The sequence below is a fragment of the Cottoperca gobio genome, unplaced genomic scaffold (assembly GCF_900634415.1).
Source record: "Cottoperca gobio unplaced genomic scaffold, fCotGob3.1 fCotGob3_257arrow_ctg1, whole genome shotgun sequence".
NCBI lineage: Eukaryota > Metazoa > Chordata > Actinopteri > Perciformes > Bovichtidae > Cottoperca > Cottoperca gobio.
In genome coordinates this window covers 90,819-109,505 of record NW_021166877.1, presented here as the reverse complement: position 1 = coordinate 109,505, position 18,687 = coordinate 90,819, and the positions used below count along the sequence as shown (strand labels likewise).

Here is an 18,687-nt window from a genome sequence, read left to right as displayed (position 1 = left end):
TTTATGGAAGTAAACTTTTGTTTATTTTACACTACCTTTGTGTCTGGAGTGCAATTGAGTCTTCCTTCCCTGTGTCCGAGTCGTAACATGCCGGTGTTTTAGCATCCAGTGCGATGAGTCCGTGGACAGAAGCAGTACATCGCAGGTGATGATGTGTATCCAAATGGTGTTTGATGATTTCTCCACAAAAAAAGAACTCCTGACACTACTGCCCCCCCGTTGCACAGAGCAAATATTTTTATATGCGATTAATCGCGATTAATTAATCACAAAGCTTGTAATTAATTAGATTAATTTTTTTAATTGCTTGACAGCCCTAGTTGTTTTATAAAAAATGCTACAGATTTAGAGATTAATGCAAATGTGATTTTATTCATTCAAAAATATGAAAGAGTTGATTTTTTTTAAACTTTACTTAATAATATAATATTATTATATATTTATATATATATATATATATATATATATATATATATATATATTATTATTATAATTTGTACAGACATGGGACAGAGTTCATGATTTGTTACATTTTTTACAAAGTTAGTGGTTAGTACAAACAGGATATGATTTGAAGATGTGACAGAAGTGATACTTTGTACAAAAATATAGCAGGTGTGATTTTTAACAAAATACTACAAATGAGCTCATTCATACAGAACTGTCAAAGATATTTACAAAATATCAGAGATGTGATAACTCTGATGTTCAAATGTTAAAATAGATTGAGAACATAAATAAATAATGTTGCATGTTTAGATATATCTGTGTTTCCTACCATGGTAAATCATTGTTAATAATTATTGTGAGAAATAATAAACATTAACATGTGATCAGACAGTCTCTTCACATATATGAATATTTATTATGATTATTATTAATGATAATATTATCAATAAAGGTGAACCGTGCAACTATGTTATTCAGGAAGTTTGTATCAAACAAGTAGCCCTTCGTATTACTCAGTACCCTTAGCTCTCAGTTTCAAAAAGGTTAATGACCCCTGGTCTACAGAGATCTTCATGCAACAAATGCAAAGCTGGAAGATGACTTAAAGAAGGTTGAGAAGTACAAGAAAAGATGTAACTTCAGAAGGAAATGCTGATGGTCGATTCACCGAAGCTCAAAACCAAATAACAGATGAGACAAGGAAACAATGATTTAAGAAGAACTCTGATGTAGCACAAAACAATTTCCCAAATAAAAAAGAAATATAAAAATATGCACACACTAAAGAAGTTTATTTCTAATGTGGTGAGTGCCGACAAGCAAGTGGTGAAGAGGTAGTGTGTGTTCTGGACAAAGATATTCTGGTTCTTAAATGGTCTCTCACTGCAGCCACTGATTCTGATTGGAACGTGGTATATCAAGTAGTTGTGCCCGCTGGGCACCGTCAGCATGATAGCTCATGAAAGTCAGTTGTCAAGACATATGGGCGTGACAAAAACTTATCAGCTCATACTTAGACACTTCTTTGGGCCAGGGTTAAATATAGATGTTGCTAAGTACTGTCGTTGTTGTCATGTTTGCCAGATTGCGGGCTAACCTAACCAGGTTATTCCCCCAGCCCCATTGCATCCTATACCTGCGATAGGAGAGTCGTTTGAACAGGTAATAGTCGACTGTGTTGGTCCCCTGCCCTGAACAAAATGTGGAAATCAGTATTTACTTACTATTATGTGCGCTACTCGCTTCCCGGAAGCTGTTCCATTGTGTAACATAACGGCCAGCTCTGTAGTAAAAGCGCTACCAAGTTCTTTTCCACATTTGGGCTTCCCCGGGTAATCCAAACTGACCAAGGTACCAACTTTCAAATCAAATCAAATTTATTTATATTGCCCAATATCATAAATTACACATTTGTCTCAGTGGGTTTTACAGACTGTACAGCATACGACACCCTCTGTCATTTTACCCTCGCACCGCACAAGGAAAAACTTACTAAAAGAAACCCCTAAATTAAAGGGGGAAAAAATGGAAGAAACCTCAGGGAGAGCAACTGAGGAGGGATCCCTCTCCCAGGACGGACAGACGTTATGTGTACAGGATAAACAATATAGTACAAATACAACATCCATTTGACAGAAATTATGTTGTCATCGAATAAGAAAGGATGAATCCAGAATAATGTCAAAAAGGCTTCCCGGTGTCAGGCTTTCAGTCCAAACTGTTCAAACGGGTCATCCAAACCTTGAACTTGCGTCACATTGTGTCCAGCGCACATCATCCTGAATCTCAAGGTGCGTTAGAATGGTGGCATCAGACGTTAAAGTCCATGCTCCGTAAATATTGTTTGACAACTGAGAAAATGGGGATGAGGGAACCCCATTTTTACTGTTTGTAGCCTGAGAAGCTGTGCAGGAATCCTTAGGGTTCAGTCCCGCAGAGTTAGTTTTTTGGCCACACGCCCTGTGGACTGCTCAAATCCTTACATTGTCTCATCCTGGGAGAAATGTATTAGATTATGTTAGTCAGTTCCGTGAACGTTTGCACCATGCAAACAATCTTGCCAAAGAGTCTCTCTCTACTGCACATACTGTGATGAAGCGTAACTTCGACTGTTCGGTTGTACCCCAACACTTTAAGGTGGACGATAAAGTTCTGGCGTTACTACCTATTCCTGGCTCGGCCCTCTCAGCTAAATTTTCTGGCCCATATGACACCCATGACTGTCTCAATAACGCAGACCACATCATCGGTTATCCCAAAGGAAGGCGTAAAACTTGCCTGTCATGTTAATATGTTAAAACTGTACCATTCTGAAGAGGCGCCCAAAACCAGTCTGCTAACGGCAGCTGATTATAATGGAAAACCTTAAAATGTCGGATGATTTGAAAATGCGATCCTGTTTACAGCAGGGTGTTGGCTGGAGTGGGTAACTGTAACGCATATTTAGATGACCTGAATGTGTACGCCACCACTTGGTAGTAGCACATGCAGATCCTTGAACTCGCCTTCACTCGCCTTGCCAGCGCATCCCTTACGCTAAACCTAGCGAAATGTGAATTTGGAAAAGCCACTGTCACCTATTTGGGCAGACAGGTGGGACAAGGCCACGTACGCCGCGTTGAGGCTAAAGTGGCTGCTATAGCAGGCTGTCCTGTTCCCCTCACGTGCCTTCGCAGGTTCTTAGGCATGGCATGACAGGGGCTTTTGTAAACATTTTTACACTGTTGTTCGGCCGTTGACCAATTTAACGACGGACCTCCCTGCCAAAAGAAAGCACACCTGGGGGATATTATGTCCAGAAAGGGATCCTATTTCGATGTGTGGTCCTGTGCTCCTATTGAAGGCTGCATGCCCAGGGCCCCGGTTCGCTACTAATGTTACACTGTAATTGCAACGGGGTTGCATGTGTCACTAACGTTGTTAAACACTGTAACTGCAATGACGCTGCATGTGTCACTAACACTAGTATCACAGTAACTCTAAGTGTATCTGTGAATCATAACAGTCAACTTGGCTTCAGCGTAACTTCACAGTTCGGTGTGCCACTATAGCTTTTGGGTCTGAGCAAGCTTGCGACTGAATGCTAAAATTAATCAAAGTTAACGATGTCAAGCTAAGGAATCACTGTTTCCAAAATTCTTTACAATTTGACCATTTGTTTTACTACAATTTGTAATAGTTAACTACTATATGTATTTGTGTACTACTGAAAATAAGTATTATGTACTGAATGCACTGCTCAGGTCAAGAAATATTTGTGTAATACATGCTGGAGGTACTCTCCTCCACAAGTGACGACTGAAGAATCCCAAGGAAGACATCAGCGCAAAGAGGCGTGGAGACGCCTATGTGCCTACAAGGGTTCAATAGGACCTGTCTCCAGCCAACCAATGGGAAGAGGACAAGACTCCTGTATATGAAAAATGTTAAACTTTGAGACGGGTCGATTCTGTGGAACTGGGGGAGAGAGAGGTGCTGTGAAGCAGGATCGTCCTCAGCTGAGTATATCTTCTATGCTGTCATATAATAAAAAAATAAATAAAATAAATAATAATAATAATAATAATAATACATTTTATTTGGAGGCGCCTTTCAAGACACCCAAGGACACTTTACAAAATACAGGAGATAAAAACAGCAAAAACAATGAGAGGGAGAGCAGACAAACAAAACCAGACATATAGTGTAGACACAAAACAAAGAGCAATCCATATGAAAAGTTTGATGAGCCCCACGGTCACTCTAATAAATGCTTTGATATAAATAAGAAGTTTACTGGATTGATTTGAGGTAGAAACTCCGTCTCCAAATTAAAGAACACGACACATGTGTACGTCCAGTATAGTGCAGTATAAAGTTCCACAAAAAGCCACATGATAGAACAGTTACCCACATCCACCATAATACTGTCGTTATTTAACTGGTTTCCAATTAGGCTTAATGTCTCTCTCACTATTATATAACTGTTACTCCAACATTGATCCAGCCTGTAGGCCTATAGTCGTAGCTGCGAGATTGGTTAATTTCAGAGCAATGCGCCTTCAGACCAATGGGCATTTGTTTTAGTCGACTGGACTGCTGCAATTAGCAATTTCAGATGAGTGTTGCTGCATGCACTTATGCAGTTATGTCTTACTGTGTAATTTAATTTCCCATTCGTATTGCTTTCATTTTCACTTAATTAGGTTGAATAACGCATTATTAGAGGTTTCATCTATCTGGAGATCTATCATCTCCAAAAGCAAAGGTATAATCAATAAATCGAGGTGTGTCTCCTTGAACCGTCTTGCTATTGGATGCATAAAAACAACAATCTGTCAAAACAAAATGCAATACTTCAACATAATATTGTCATGACCATCATGATATGATCATGACATGATAATAAACATTAAAATAATCTTATTATGCCACACAAATAATGTGTGATAATCTGGGCAGCTGTGGCTCAGGAGGTTTTGCTCCCGATGGCCTGGCCAACGGTATGAGTGTGTGTGAATGATTATCACTACTATCAAGCTGATATGCACCTTGTATGGTAGCCTCTGACTCTGTGTGAATGGTTGAATGACATGTGCTTTGAGTGATCGTAAAGATTGGAAAATAACTATATAAAAGCAGTTAATTTATCCAATCCAACTCCACATGGGTGAACTCTGATTTTCATTCTCTACAATGTGGCTCAGTTGAATGTCCATCATGCTCCACAACTTGATTCATGAAATAGAGCCCTGTGTTTAAGCTGCAATGTGTCTTAACATTCTCTGACAGAGCAGAGATAGCTGATAGCTATACTTTATATTTTGTAGTGTATTTGTATATTATTGTATATTTGTAAATCAGAACAGGTGTTCATGTCTTATAAGATGTTATGTTAGGATGTAGTATGGACAACCAGTATGCCTAAGTCTTGTTGGGTCAGGCCCAATTTAAGTTAATAAGCCTCAGTATAATTTCCCCTCCATAGGAAGCAAAGAAACAAAACTGAACTGTCAAACGATAAGCAAACCCACCTTCTATAGGCGTGTTAGGATCTGGTCGATTAGCGAAAACCACGTCTATGTACTCCAGCTGAAGTCTCTCTAGTGATGCCCGTAGACCTGTTTCATAAAGATAATTACATATTTATTGTATTAACACAGTCATTCTGATGTTATGTAGCTATGGCGACACATGTACCTTTGTTGTCATGACAAAAGGATAGTCTTATAGTAGCATAATATCTTACCTTCGATTATATGTTTTCTAGACAATCCTCTTTCCATTTCTGCTCTGAAAAGCAAATATCTTTCATTTCAAAACTCAAGGTTTAAAAATTAGAACATTTCAAAATATTTCTAAATGTATTTTATATGTTACATTTCTATATTAAGTAAATATAAGCACAAAGCACAAACCTATTGTTGAAGCCCCCTCTTTATAAATAAGGACATGTATAATATCATTCAGGTAGGTAGAAAGATGACTTCCCGTGTGATGTAGTGACCAGTGAGGTTGATGGAGTAACTGGATCATATGTTGACAAAAAGCTTGATTGTTGGGGGATTCTGAATTGTCTAAGACTACAAGGGAAATCTAGCACTTGACAATGACAACCAATGTGCAACACATTCATTCATTTGAATTGACGGCCACAGCACACACTGTCGCCATACAGACAGAAGTTGCCAAGACACAGTAGCTGAAATGTTGCAATGTAAAAAAATTATTATTGAAACCAAAATTAAGATAAGCATGTCTTTGTTAAGCCACTCAAAACCTTTTCACTTGTTTTTCACTTTTTCACAGTTTTGGTTCTAATTTTATCTTTTGGCTGTTGTTGGACTAGCAAAGTAAGATTTTCATTGTACGGTATAACTGTCTGTTTAACTGTGCAATATGACAATAAAATATCTTGAATTTTGAATCTACACAGACATATACATAAAATGTACATATACGTGTATGTATATATAAATAAATACCAAAAAATTAAGATAAAAAAAATAGAACAAAAGAAAAAGGTGATGTGGTGATGGCCTAGTGGTACAGATTTCAAATACAACACCAGATTGTGAGAACTGGTGAGTTCAATACCAGGGCTGCCTCCATTGTGCTGCTGAAAAAGGTACTTAACCCGCAGTACTTGGGTTATTCTGTGCAGTCAGAAGGATACCCGTTACTACCAGTTCCCCACATCATTCACATGGAGAAGGTTCACTGCAGATATTGGTGAATAGGAAATGATACATTATCAAAAGGAGTAATCTCACAGCATAGATAAGGTAAAAATAAACACCTTAAGAGTAGGGCATTACATAGTATTCACCACTCATGCTACAAGAGTGAAACGGGGTAAAACAGCTTTCTGACGGATGTAAATAGTTACAATGGATTATGCCAAAGGTCACTTGGTAAAAATTAACTAATGACATGTTCTATTATCTTGATATATAAGGCATGGCAGAGGGTCCGGGATATGATTGAGCACCATACCAAGAAAAGCAGGGCTATTACACAAGGCCTCAAGTACGCCCACAGTGTAGGCTTCAGTTGACCCCCATTGATCCAGCTCAAATGGGACCTGGAGTAGGGTTTTCTCCTCAAGGATTCTGCAGTGCATCTCCAACCATGAACCAGTGGCATCAGCAGGGATATGGTTAACCCTTTAACACCTAAGCCTAAAAAGCTTCAACATTTTCGCCTGGAATGTTTTGCTTATTTTGACTATAAAAAGGTCAGAAAATGTTCTGTGAGTAAGTGCTTTTGCCCATTTACCAACAATACCTGGAACTTTCCATATCTGGCAGTCATTTACAATTTATTGCATGTTATGAGAGTGTAATAACAGTTTAAAATGAAGAGAAACACAAAAGCGGAATTTGAGTTTAGTGGTTTAGTGAACAAAAAACACTGCAATTGTACATGAATAAGAGATATAACATGTTACATTTGAAGTTTTAAATGTATACAACTATTTCCAGTAAAACTTTGGAGTCTTTTAATTTTACATCTGCAAAAACAAGCCATAAAATGGAAAATATGACCAGGCGTTTTTACCCACACAGTGTCTCTCCTCTCTGAGTGTCCCTTCGTATGCAGAGGTCTTGGTGGTACTGCCAGTGACTGTTCCTGTTAATCCTGTTTTCTCTGGGTCACTCATATGAAGATTCGATCAAATGGTCATGAACTGTCCTGTGCAGTCTGGGGACATGACAGTGGCAGGGAATGACACATGAAAAATGGTTTGCTTACACCAACAGTTGCTCATCTTTCTGCAGGTCCAAAACTGACATGTACAGCAACATGCCTGTGGACTTCTTCATTTCTTCCGGAGTTATTTCAGTCCAGATGAACTTTCTCCCTCTCTCCAGGCTTTTGGCTGCATTCCTGTTTGTGTATTCAGAGAGGAGTTTGAAAACTGCAGCATCAAAGTGAGAATAAATGTCACCTGGTGCTGGGGTCTATCATCGGGCTCTGCCTCAGTCTGCCATCTTGTGGTGTGATGTGGTGAGGGGTTTCTATGTCTGACAGCATCCCCACAGCTCCCTCTACAGGCCTGATTGTGATCTCTGGTGACACCTCGTGATCTCTGGTGACACCTCCTCCTCTCCAGCTCCAGTCTGCACACAGCCTCTGCTAGGACGCAGGCTACTTGAAGAAGACGCGCACATTTACTCATATAAAGTACAATTACACACCTAGTACAACCTTACAGACCTAGTACACTGTTCTAAACAAGTCACCACGCAATACAAGTGTTGATTTACATACCGTCTTGCTTCCATTTGAATTAAATCCGCTGTTTTCTGGCTCTATTTCTCCGCGGTGTTGATGGTGGTAATGTCTCTCCAGCGCTGTGTGTGTATTCGCTCAGAACAAAAGCACTGTTTCGCGGGCTTCCGGGAGGGCCGTAAGTGAAGTTACCGTAATGAGTCGATATATGTTGTAAAGCTTTCAGAAACCGTTGACATTTTTTCGAATGCGCAAACTTTGACATAATTACGGTAATCCAAAGTTTTGCTTGCAAAATGTGTCGTCGCCGACACATTCGGTGTTAACCCTTTAACACCGAATGTGTCGGCGACGACACATTTTGCAAGCAAAACTTACTTCACTTACGGCCCTCCGGAAGCCCGCGAAACAGCGCCTTTGTTCTGAGCGAATACACACAGAGCGCTGGAGAGACACAAACAACATAGCGGAGAAATAGAGCTGGAAAAAAACAGCGGATTTAATTTAGATGGAAGCAAGACGGTATGTAAATCAACACTTGTATAGCGTAGTGACTTGTTTAGAACAGTGTACCAAGTCTGTAAGGTTGTACTACGTGTGTAATTGTACTTTATATGCGTAAATGTGCGCGTCTTCTTCAAGTAGCCTGCATCCTAGCAGAGGCTGTTTGCAAGCTTTAGCTGGTGAGGAGGAGGTGTCACCAGAGATCACATTCAAGCCTGTAGATGGAGCTGTGGGGATGCTGGATGATCTGGTGATGCTGTCAGACACAGAAGCCCCTCACCACATCACACCACAAGATGGAAGACTGAGGCAGAGCCCGATGATGGAGTCCCTCAACCACCCCAGGTGTCCAACCCCCTCTCGATATGGGAAACCCAGCACCAGGTGACATTTATTCCCACTTTGATGCTGCAGTTTTCAAACTCCTCTCTGAATACACAAACAAGAATGCAGCCAAAAGCCTGGAGAGAGGGAGAAAGTTCATCTGGACTGAAATAACTCCAGAAGAAATGAAGAAGTCCACAGGCATGTTGCTGTACATGTCAGTGTTGGACCTGCAGAAAGATGAGCAACTTTTGGTGTAAGCAAACCATTTTCCATGTGTCATTCCCTGCCACTGTCATGTCCCCAGACTGTACAGGACAGTTCATGGCCATTTGATCTAATCTTCATATGAGTAACCCAGAGAAAAGAGGAGCAACAGGAGTCACTGGCAGTACCACCAAGACCTCTGCATGTGAAGGGATACTCAGAGAGGAGAGAATTACCCTGTGTGGGGAAAAACGCCTGGACATATTTTCCATTTTATGGCCTGCTTTTGCAGATTTTAAAACTTTTACTGGATATAGTTGTATACATTTCAAACTTCAAATGTAACATGTTAAATCTCTTATTCATGTACAATTGGAGTGTTTTTTGTTCAATAAACCACTAAACTCAAATTCCGCTTTTGTGTTTTTCTTCATTTTAAACTGTTATTACACTCTCATAACATGCAATAAATTGTAAATGACTGCCAGATATGGAAAGTTCCAGGTATTTTTGGAAAATGGGCAAAAGCACTAACTCACAGGACATTTTCTGACCTTTTTATAGTCAAAATAAGCAAAAAAGTCCAATGCGAAAATGTTGAGGCTTTTTTGGCTTAGGTGTTAAAGGGTTAAAGGGTTAAGGACATTCAGGCTTAGGTCTAGAGCAGGGATGGGCAACTGGCGGCCCGTCGTCCTCACTTTGTGCGGCACGTGAGTCAATTTCCAGAAATTAATCTGTCGGAGCTCCGCGGGGGGGTGCAAAGTGGCCCTCTGGCAGTGAGGACACACTTTTTGTGGTCCTCCCTATCCTCAAAGTTGCACTTCCCTGGTCTAGAGGGACAAGCACAGCAGGACCAGCAGAATCGGGATGGGCAACCCAATAGCTGGGATCTTCAGGATGGACGACCCAGCATCCCGGAACCTCAGGATTTGCAGCTCCCCAACAATCGGAAACATCAGGATTTGTGGCTCCAGCCAAGAGCGAATCACCTATGGGAGCTATTCCAGCTCCATTTCCGCAGACGTATCCATTGCTGTATCAGCTGCTCCAGGGAGGGACGCCAGACCAGCAGCATGAACCATTCAGTTTAAACTTGGGAGTCAACAGTTATGTCATGCTGCACCACTCCGAGAAGTGAGGCCACAAAAGACAGTGTTGGCCACTGGAGGAGGATTTCAGCCAGCCTGACACCTTTGCTATCTATTATTTCACGCGTGGGGATCGTTTCACTCCCCAAACTCTGCCACTATGAACTTACTTACTTAAATTACGGATTCATCGCATCAGGTGATTCATACGCTCCAAGACCTCTCCGTATAATATGTGGCAACCGGCTATCCAACGAAGCCCTGAAACCTTCAAAACTGCTTTGCGACATGAAGACCAAGCACCCTGCATTAAAAGTCTTTGGAGTTTTTGAAAGAAAGAAACGTGAACACGAAGGACAAAAGCAATTATTGAAGGCTACCACTTCATCAAATCCAGGATGACGAGTGCACCGATGTTGACAAGGCAATAATGCTTGTTTTTGTGCAATATATTTTTTCAGGAGGAGGTGCATGAGGATATGTTAAGTGTATTATTGTTGCCAACCAACACCACAACTGCAGAACTATTCAAGTCTTTGAATGATTACATATCAGAAAAATATGAACCGGCCATTTTGTGACACTGTATGCATGGATGGAGCGGCTGCCATGACTGGACAGCTTTCTGGTTTCACCACTCGGGTCAAGGAGGTTGCTTCTGAATGTGAATCTATGCACTGCGTCATCCATAGAGAAATGCTGGCTAGCCGAAAAATGTCACCCGAACTTAGCGTTTTGCATGATGTGATTAAAGTTAATAACCATCAAAGTACATGCCCTCAACTCATGTCTGTTTGAGCAGCTCTGTGAGGAGATGGACGCAGAGCACACGTCTCTTACACACAGAGGTGAGATGGCGTTCTAAAGTTAGATTGCTTTCCAGAGATTTTGAGTTACGAGAGCCACTCCAGAGATTTCTTTTAGAAAAACAGTCACTGTCGAAGAAAAGAGTCTGTCCTCCGGGCTAGAGGTGAAGGCTGGATCTCCTCATACGAACACTTTTAATCTACTAAACTATTGTAATTCTGGTCTTAGTCTTTAGTCTTAATGTAATAACTGTTAAAAATAACTTCACTGGTGAGAAACAAAGGTTAGATACAAAAGTGAGTTTATTTCTCGCACAAGTGCAAAAACATAACTCGAGCTAAGCTAGGCCCTGAAGTTAAACAATCTTACTCCCAGTTCTTATACATTTCCTTATCTTTTGCTGTCAATAAATCGTATGGCGCGCCCTATCAGACAAGGCCCGTGCCTCAGGCATGGCGCCTCGAAACTTCTTCCTCAGCATTTTTCCACAATTGTGCTTACACTGCTCTTTGCCATCTTCTTTGCTCCCCCTCCCTTCATGAACCTCAGTGCTTCTTACACTGCTCTTGGTTTGCAATACCAGCTCCTTCCTCCAGGAAATACACATGTATATGGCTTACAAACTAGACTGAATATATATATATATATTATCATACATCATTATAAGTTAACAAATGATTATCGTAAATATTGATACAAAGTACTTTGCTTCGGTAAACATTTTACCACTACATCACCACTGGGTCGCAAAACTTGTTTACTTGTGTGACATATTCAACCTAGTCAACAAACTCAATCTGTCACTTCAAGGGAGAATGACAATTATCTTTAAGTCGGCAGATAACGTGGCTGCATTCAAAGTCAAACTGGAATTATGGGGATGGCGAGTAAACGTAAGGATTTTCTACATGTTTCAAACATTAGCTGGTGCACGATCTGAGCTTTAAAAAGCATGAGCATTACTTCTCAATCACAAAAGAACCTCGAACCGGGAAAGAATGGATCCGCGACCCATTTGTGAAAAAGCCAGGCTTGACTTTGCCTGTGCTAGAAGTAGATCAACTGCTTGAGATTCCAAATGATGGTGCCCTAAAAGTATGTTTGGGACAAATTATGCTGGTTCTGGTGATTAAACCTCCATGTCTACTATTCCTGGTTTCCTGTGTGCTGCATTTGGGTCCATACACCCCCCGTGACAGTACAATCTGGCCAGTCATGAACCCAGCGCACACAGCATCACCTCAGAACCGGATGGAGCGGGTGGAGAACGCCATCCAGCATCATGAGGCGATGTTAGCCTCAATGACTTACGAGATACTGCAGTCGGCCGTTAACCAGGAGCCATGATGGCTACGATAGTTATAAGGCCGACAGCTAGTCCTGGGCTTCCTTTGGCTCCGCTACCGCTGGTTTCCGAGCCTCGGATGGGGTCCCTGGAGCACTATGCCGGTGATAATGAGGGCCGCAACCCATTCATTACAAATTGTTCTATCCTGTTCGCCTTTCAGCCAAACACCTTCGCTTCGGAGGAGGCTAATGTGGCTTTTTCTATCAACCACCAGACTGGGAGAGCTCGGCTGTGGGGAACAGCGGAGTGGGAGCGACAGACGACAGCTTTCTCATCTTTTGCTGCTTTTTCGGACGAGCTACGCAAGGTCTTCGGTGGAGTTTCCATGGGACCAGACGTTAGCGGAGGTCTGATGAGTCTAAAGCAGGGAGACCGGACAATAGCTGACTATGCTATTGACTATGGATTATCTTAAAGATTATCTGGTGTCTTTTGAGTTACCAGCGTCGCTGGATGGATTAATCGAGCTCACGTCCAGACTGGATCGACAGATCCAGATGAGGAGGCGAGGGAAATGACATGGGCTACAAGATCACTTCGCATCCGGCCGGCAGCAAAGACCTGCAGAGCCCACCAGTTTCATTGCTGGACCATTGCCAGGCTGACCTGAGCCCATGCAGGTGGGGCGCACCAGCCTCACTTTGGAGGAACGTGAGCACTGTTGGCGCAGGAACCTCTGTCTGTACTGCGGCCAGGCTGGCCATTTTGTTTCCAGATGCCCAGCAAAAGGCCGGGCTCACCAGTAATGGGGAACATACTGGTGAGCTAGACCCAGAAACTCTACCCCAACCAAATGCCCCTGTGTCACATTTAACTGCTGTTGGCTGACGGGTCCCACGCCCTCGCCACGTTTATTGACTCTAGTGCTGATGTTAGCCTCATGGACGAGGACCCCGCCTTGCAGCTGGGGATTGACCGGGTTCCCCTGCCGGTCCCTGTTCCTGCCAGTGCCCTGGATGGTCACCTCCTGGGGACTGTCACTCACCAGACCACGCTCGTTCGGATGCTACTGTCTGTTAATCACCACGAGACCATCCAGTTTCACATTCTACGGTCTCCTCATCTTCCGTTGATACTGGGCTACCCCTGGCTCCGCCACCACAACCCCAACATTGACTGGGCGACAGGGGCCATTCTCGGGTGGAGCCCTGCCTGCCACAAGGTATGCCTGAAGCAAGCAGCTCCGCAGCAGTCCGTCTGCGCCAGTCCGGCTCCGGATGTATTGGGGGTGCCAGTTGAATACTATGACTTCCAGGAGGTATTCAGCAAGGCCCGGGCCACGTCTTTGCCTCCGCACCGTCCCTACGACTGTGCCATTGAGCTACACCCCGGCATATCCCCTCATCGTGGTCGCATGTATTCTCTGTCGGCACCCGAGAGGGAGGCCATGGAAATGTGCAATAATGACTCTCTGGCTGTCGGGATTATCCATCACTTGTCTTCACCGGCGGGGCACGGGGTTCTTCTTTGTGGAAAAGAAGGACAAGACTCTGAGGCCGTGTATAGATTACAGGGGTCTCAACGACATCACGGTTAAGAACCAATATCCTCTTCCCCTCATCTCCTCCGCTTTAGAGTCATTGCAGGGGGCTACCATCCTTACTAAGTTGGACCTACGCAATGCCTACCACTTAGTTCGGATCAGGGAGAGAGACGAGTGGAAGACGGCTTTTAACACCGCTTCAGGACATTATGAATACCTGGTGATGCCGTTCGGCCTCAAACGCCTCAGCGGTATTCCAGGCTCTGGTAAATGACATTCTTAGGGACATATTGAACAAGTAGGTGTTTGTATACCTAGACGACATCTTGATCTTCTCCCGTACCAAGGGGGAACATGTGCATTATATCCAGGCCATCCTTCAACCCCTGCTTGAGAACTCTGTTTGTAAAGACCGAGAAATGTGAATTCCATACCTCCTCTGTCTTGTTTCTGGGTTACATCGTGGGACAGGGGAGCATGCAAATGGACCCTGCCAAAGTCTCCGTGGTCACCTCCTGGCCGGTTCCTGACTCATGCAAGCAGTTACAGCGTTTCCTGGGGTTTGTGAACTTTACAGAAGGTTCATCCGCGGCTACAGCACGGTGGCTGCCACACTCACGGCCATCACTTCTTCAAAGGTGTTGTTTCAGTGGTCTCCCTCGGCTGAGGGGGCTTTCCAGAACCTCAGGTCCCGGTTCACCTCTGCTCCCATCCTGCAAGTTCCAGACCCAGAGAGACAGTTCGTGGTGGAGGTGGACGCCTCCGACGTAAGAATAGGGGGCATCTTGTGGCAGAGGGCGGTCAACGACCAGAAACTTCTTCTCTAAGAGAATTTCCCTGGCAGAGAGAAATTACGACATTTGGAACCAGGAGTTTTTGGTCGTTAAACTGCCGCTGGAGGAACGGCGTCACTGGCTCGATGGGACCAAACTGCCTTATCTGGGTTGGACTGACCATACGAATTTGGAGTATATCCAAGAGACTAAACTCCCGACAGGCCAGGTTGTCCATATTCTTCACCAGGCTCAATTTTCTCTGTCACACAAGGCCTGGTTCCCACAATATATATGTTTGTGGGAGGGGAGGACTCCGTCACTGAGCCGGACCCCATCCTTCCGGTACCCCGCTCGATGTTCTCTCTCCCTTGTGAGGTGGAGGAGAGGGTCAAGGCCGCCTTGAAGGAACAGCATGGTCATAGTTCCTGCCCGCCGGACCGCCTGTTTGTTCCCCTGAACCTTAGATCTAATGTCCTTCAATGGGCCCACATATCCCGGCTCACCTGCCACCCTGGGATCCAACAGACTAAGAAGGTCCTTCTACGGAGATTCTGGTGGGCCACCCTGTAGGAGGACACTCGTGGGTTTGTCAATGCCTGTCCCTTTTGTAGTCAGTACAAGCCATCTCACCAAGCTCCTGCCGGTCTTCTGCTACCCTTACCAGTGCTCCATCGTCCCTGGTCCCACATCTCTCTGGACTTTGTAATCGGTCTGCCTATGTCCAATGGCAATACCACCGTCCTGACTATTGTTGACCGGTTCAGTAAAATGGTACACTTTGTGCCGCTGCCCAAGCTCCTGTCCGGCAAGGAGACCGCGTAACTGGTTCTGCTACATGTCTTTCAGCTCCATGGACTCCCCACCGATTCATGTCCATATTCTGAAGGGAGTTCTGTTCACTTATGGGGAACACTGTCAGCCTATCTTCCGGATTCTACCCACCATCCAATGGGTAGACAGAGCGAAAGAATGAGGAGATGGAGAAGGCACTTCGGTTTATGATTGCCAAAAATCAATTATAAAAATGACCAATAAGGTGGGAGGAGGATGAAGTTTTAACCTCAATATTGTGTATATAAATGAGAACACAGACCTTTGGAATTCAGTGTACAGCTAGCTGTGTTCTCGGGTTTTGATTTTGTACTTGTACAAAGAATAAACTCTATTGCATCTAACTTTGATCTTCCCTAGTGAATTTCTTTTGAATCTGTTATAATTTAAAGACTACAAGAACATCCAAGTTTTAAGTGTTCGAGGAGAAGGTCCAAACTTCGTCTTCTGGCCCGGAAAAGGACCTTTTCCCTCAACAATATGTACAGTATCTATGTTTGTTGCAGAGAGTTTGTAATTTCGGAACAATGGGCCTTCGGAACATTGGGCATTTTTTTTTTTTTCCAACACAACATAATTTCTGTCAAATGTTGTATTTGTACTATGTTGTTTATCCTGTACACACGACATCTATTGCACGTCTGTCCTCAGTTGCTCTCCCTGAGGTTTCTTCCATTTTTTCCCCTTTAATTTTGGGGTTTCTTTTAGGAAGTTTTTCCTTGTGCGATGCGAGGGTCTAAGGACAGAGGATGTCGTAACCTGTACAGTCTGTAAAGCACACTGAGACAAATGTATAATTTGTGATATTGGGCTATACAAATACATTTGATTTGATTTGATTTGATTTGAGCATCTGTTTTGGGATTACAGGCATTTGAACAAATGGGATTTTTTTTGGAATATTGAGGTGACGGAATAAATGGGAGTCCCCAGTGAAACAGCCTTCCAATCTGCTGGTCATCAATTTAGAAGAAGCTGCACTTTGTTGACATTGTTGCAAATATTATATATTATCTATAAGGAGTTTTCACAGAGAAGATGCAAAAGCCTCTGACCCAGAATACTTGAGAAAGGTTTTGGAGAAAATTGCAGTGAGATTAAGAAGGAGGCAGTGGGTTGTTGATGGCCACAGGTGTTATCCTGAAGACAGGCCTAAAGGATTATTTCCTGTCTCTGCTAATGATTTATGTGTTTCAGAATGTTGGGGCATAGGAACGAAGAGCATTAAGTGTCGTGTTCACTATCTTGCCTCGAAAAAGAAGAACAAGTGGCATTACAGAAAGCCGACTGAAGGACTGAATTTAAATTCTGGTAGTCAGAAGATGTAAGTAGTTGCAAAAAGCTGAACAGTCACCCAAACAAACAACAAAGTATACAAATGCACAATGCAGCCTCATCATATTATTTACATATTCTAGACTGCTACAGTTTATGCTACAATTCCTAAATTGTGTGCGAGGTCTTGTAAAATTCTTAGCTTATTGCTAATAGGGAGAATATTGCAATCATAGAAAGAGAGAAAGGAGAGTAAAAGATAAAATATACATACTTTCCGCCCCAGAAGATTTTGGTGGTGATAACTAAACTGGAACGCCTGCATTTGAGAACATCAGAAATCAGACAACAGTATTTTTCTTTTCTTAGAACTTTTAGAACAAATATGTACAAAAATAAAGGACAACTACACATAGGCCCCCACCCCAATACACCCAGCAACATACAACCAAAACAAAACAAATAAAAGTAGTAAATAAGTGACCATGCATGCCCAGATATCAGAACCACAATCAGAATCAGAATTCGGTTTAGAATCAGGCGGGTACGTGGCTAGTCTCATCATCACAGTACTTTAGCATTGAAGGGGATGCAGAGTCTAGGCGCCGCTTATACAATGTACCAGTGATCCAACATATTCTTCCCTCTGGTCTTGCATTTAATAAACTGTCTGTATTTGGGGATTTCATTGCTGAGGTTGCCTTTATTAAAGACAATAACTAAGGAGTCCAGGTTAATCCGCTCCACACACAGTATCTGGTCAGCTAGCGTGCACAGCTGTGCCTCCTGCACGTTGGCCTGTGGTGGAATGTAAACACCGACCAGTGTTGAAGACAAAATTATAAGTTTAAACATTTATTTGATTTTGATTAATTATGTATAAAAACAATCAAATATAGGAATAGGCAGAATATGGTGTTGATTGTTTATTATCGGCACGTGTGGTGCAGACGCCACACCCCTTTTTTGACCATCAGCTGATATATATGATATATAATATGATGGAGTCTGAATGAGAAAGAAAATTGAAAAAAACAAAGAATGCGGTGAACTCTGTGTAATGTTTGAGTGCGTCAACCAAGACGCATTCCAGAAAGGACAGGAAGGAGCAAATACGAGGAAAGAAAAGTTGCTCCAATAACCAGTATGAATGACGCAAACTCACAGGGGGAGTAGAAAGGTAAAAAATGATATTTAAAAAGGTAGATTGTAAGTTTGGAAGGTGCAATTGAAAAACAGACATTCAGAAACTCAAAAGTAAGATGTGGATAACTGCTTCGCTTCGATGCCATTGTTCTCATGCCTCAATTTAACCAATCCAACCAACAAAGGCAACAAAGGCAAGGAGTCCTAGCCAATCAGATGCAGAGTGAAGTTCTACCTCAGCTGTGTGTATGACGTGACACTGCAACTCAACACACTGTTAGGGGTGAGTAGCAATGACAGGAATGGTGATTAAAAAGCCTGGTCAAGAGATTTATAGTTGGCCTAATGTTCAGAGAGCTCTTAAGAGAGGTCTGTTGCCACCTCAAGGTTCCACACCATTTCACCGAGCTGACTGCTTCCTCTTGCATTATCACATGAAACAGCAGTTTCTTGATTGAAAAGAAAAAGGCCAACCAGCGCCACTGGCGGGACTATTGCGGTTGTCGAGGTGTTAAGACAGCATGTTTTCTTAATATCGCCACCCAAACATCACTGATAGGTAACTGAAAACAAAGCTTTAGTAAAACTCCAGTCACGGTAAACTTGTTCAGAAACTCTGTTTTCAGTGTTGCCGTGTGGATGTTTTTGACTTGTAACGTCAGAGTGTACTCCTGAGAGAGGTGATGTGTCGTACAAAGGTGAAATAAATACATCCATGAATGGTGGACGTCTGAA

General features: G+C 42.8%; 1 protein-coding gene across 1 annotated transcript in view; it reads right to left on the bottom strand.

The window, feature by feature from the left end:
* The window catches only part of LOC115005112 (voltage-gated potassium channel subunit beta-2-like), an 82,197-nt gene that overhangs the window by 25,705 nt on the left and 37,805 nt on the right, over positions 1 to 18,687 (bottom strand). The window contains exons 6-8 of the mRNA XM_029426920.1: positions 17,081 to 17,125; positions 5,678 to 5,721; positions 5,463 to 5,549 (exon numbers count right to left, since the gene is read on the bottom strand). Coding sequence (XP_029282780.1) covers positions 5,463 to 5,549; positions 5,678 to 5,721; positions 17,081 to 17,125 — 176 coding nt within the window. The remainder of the gene's footprint in view (positions 1 to 5,462; positions 5,550 to 5,677; positions 5,722 to 17,080; positions 17,126 to 18,687) is intronic.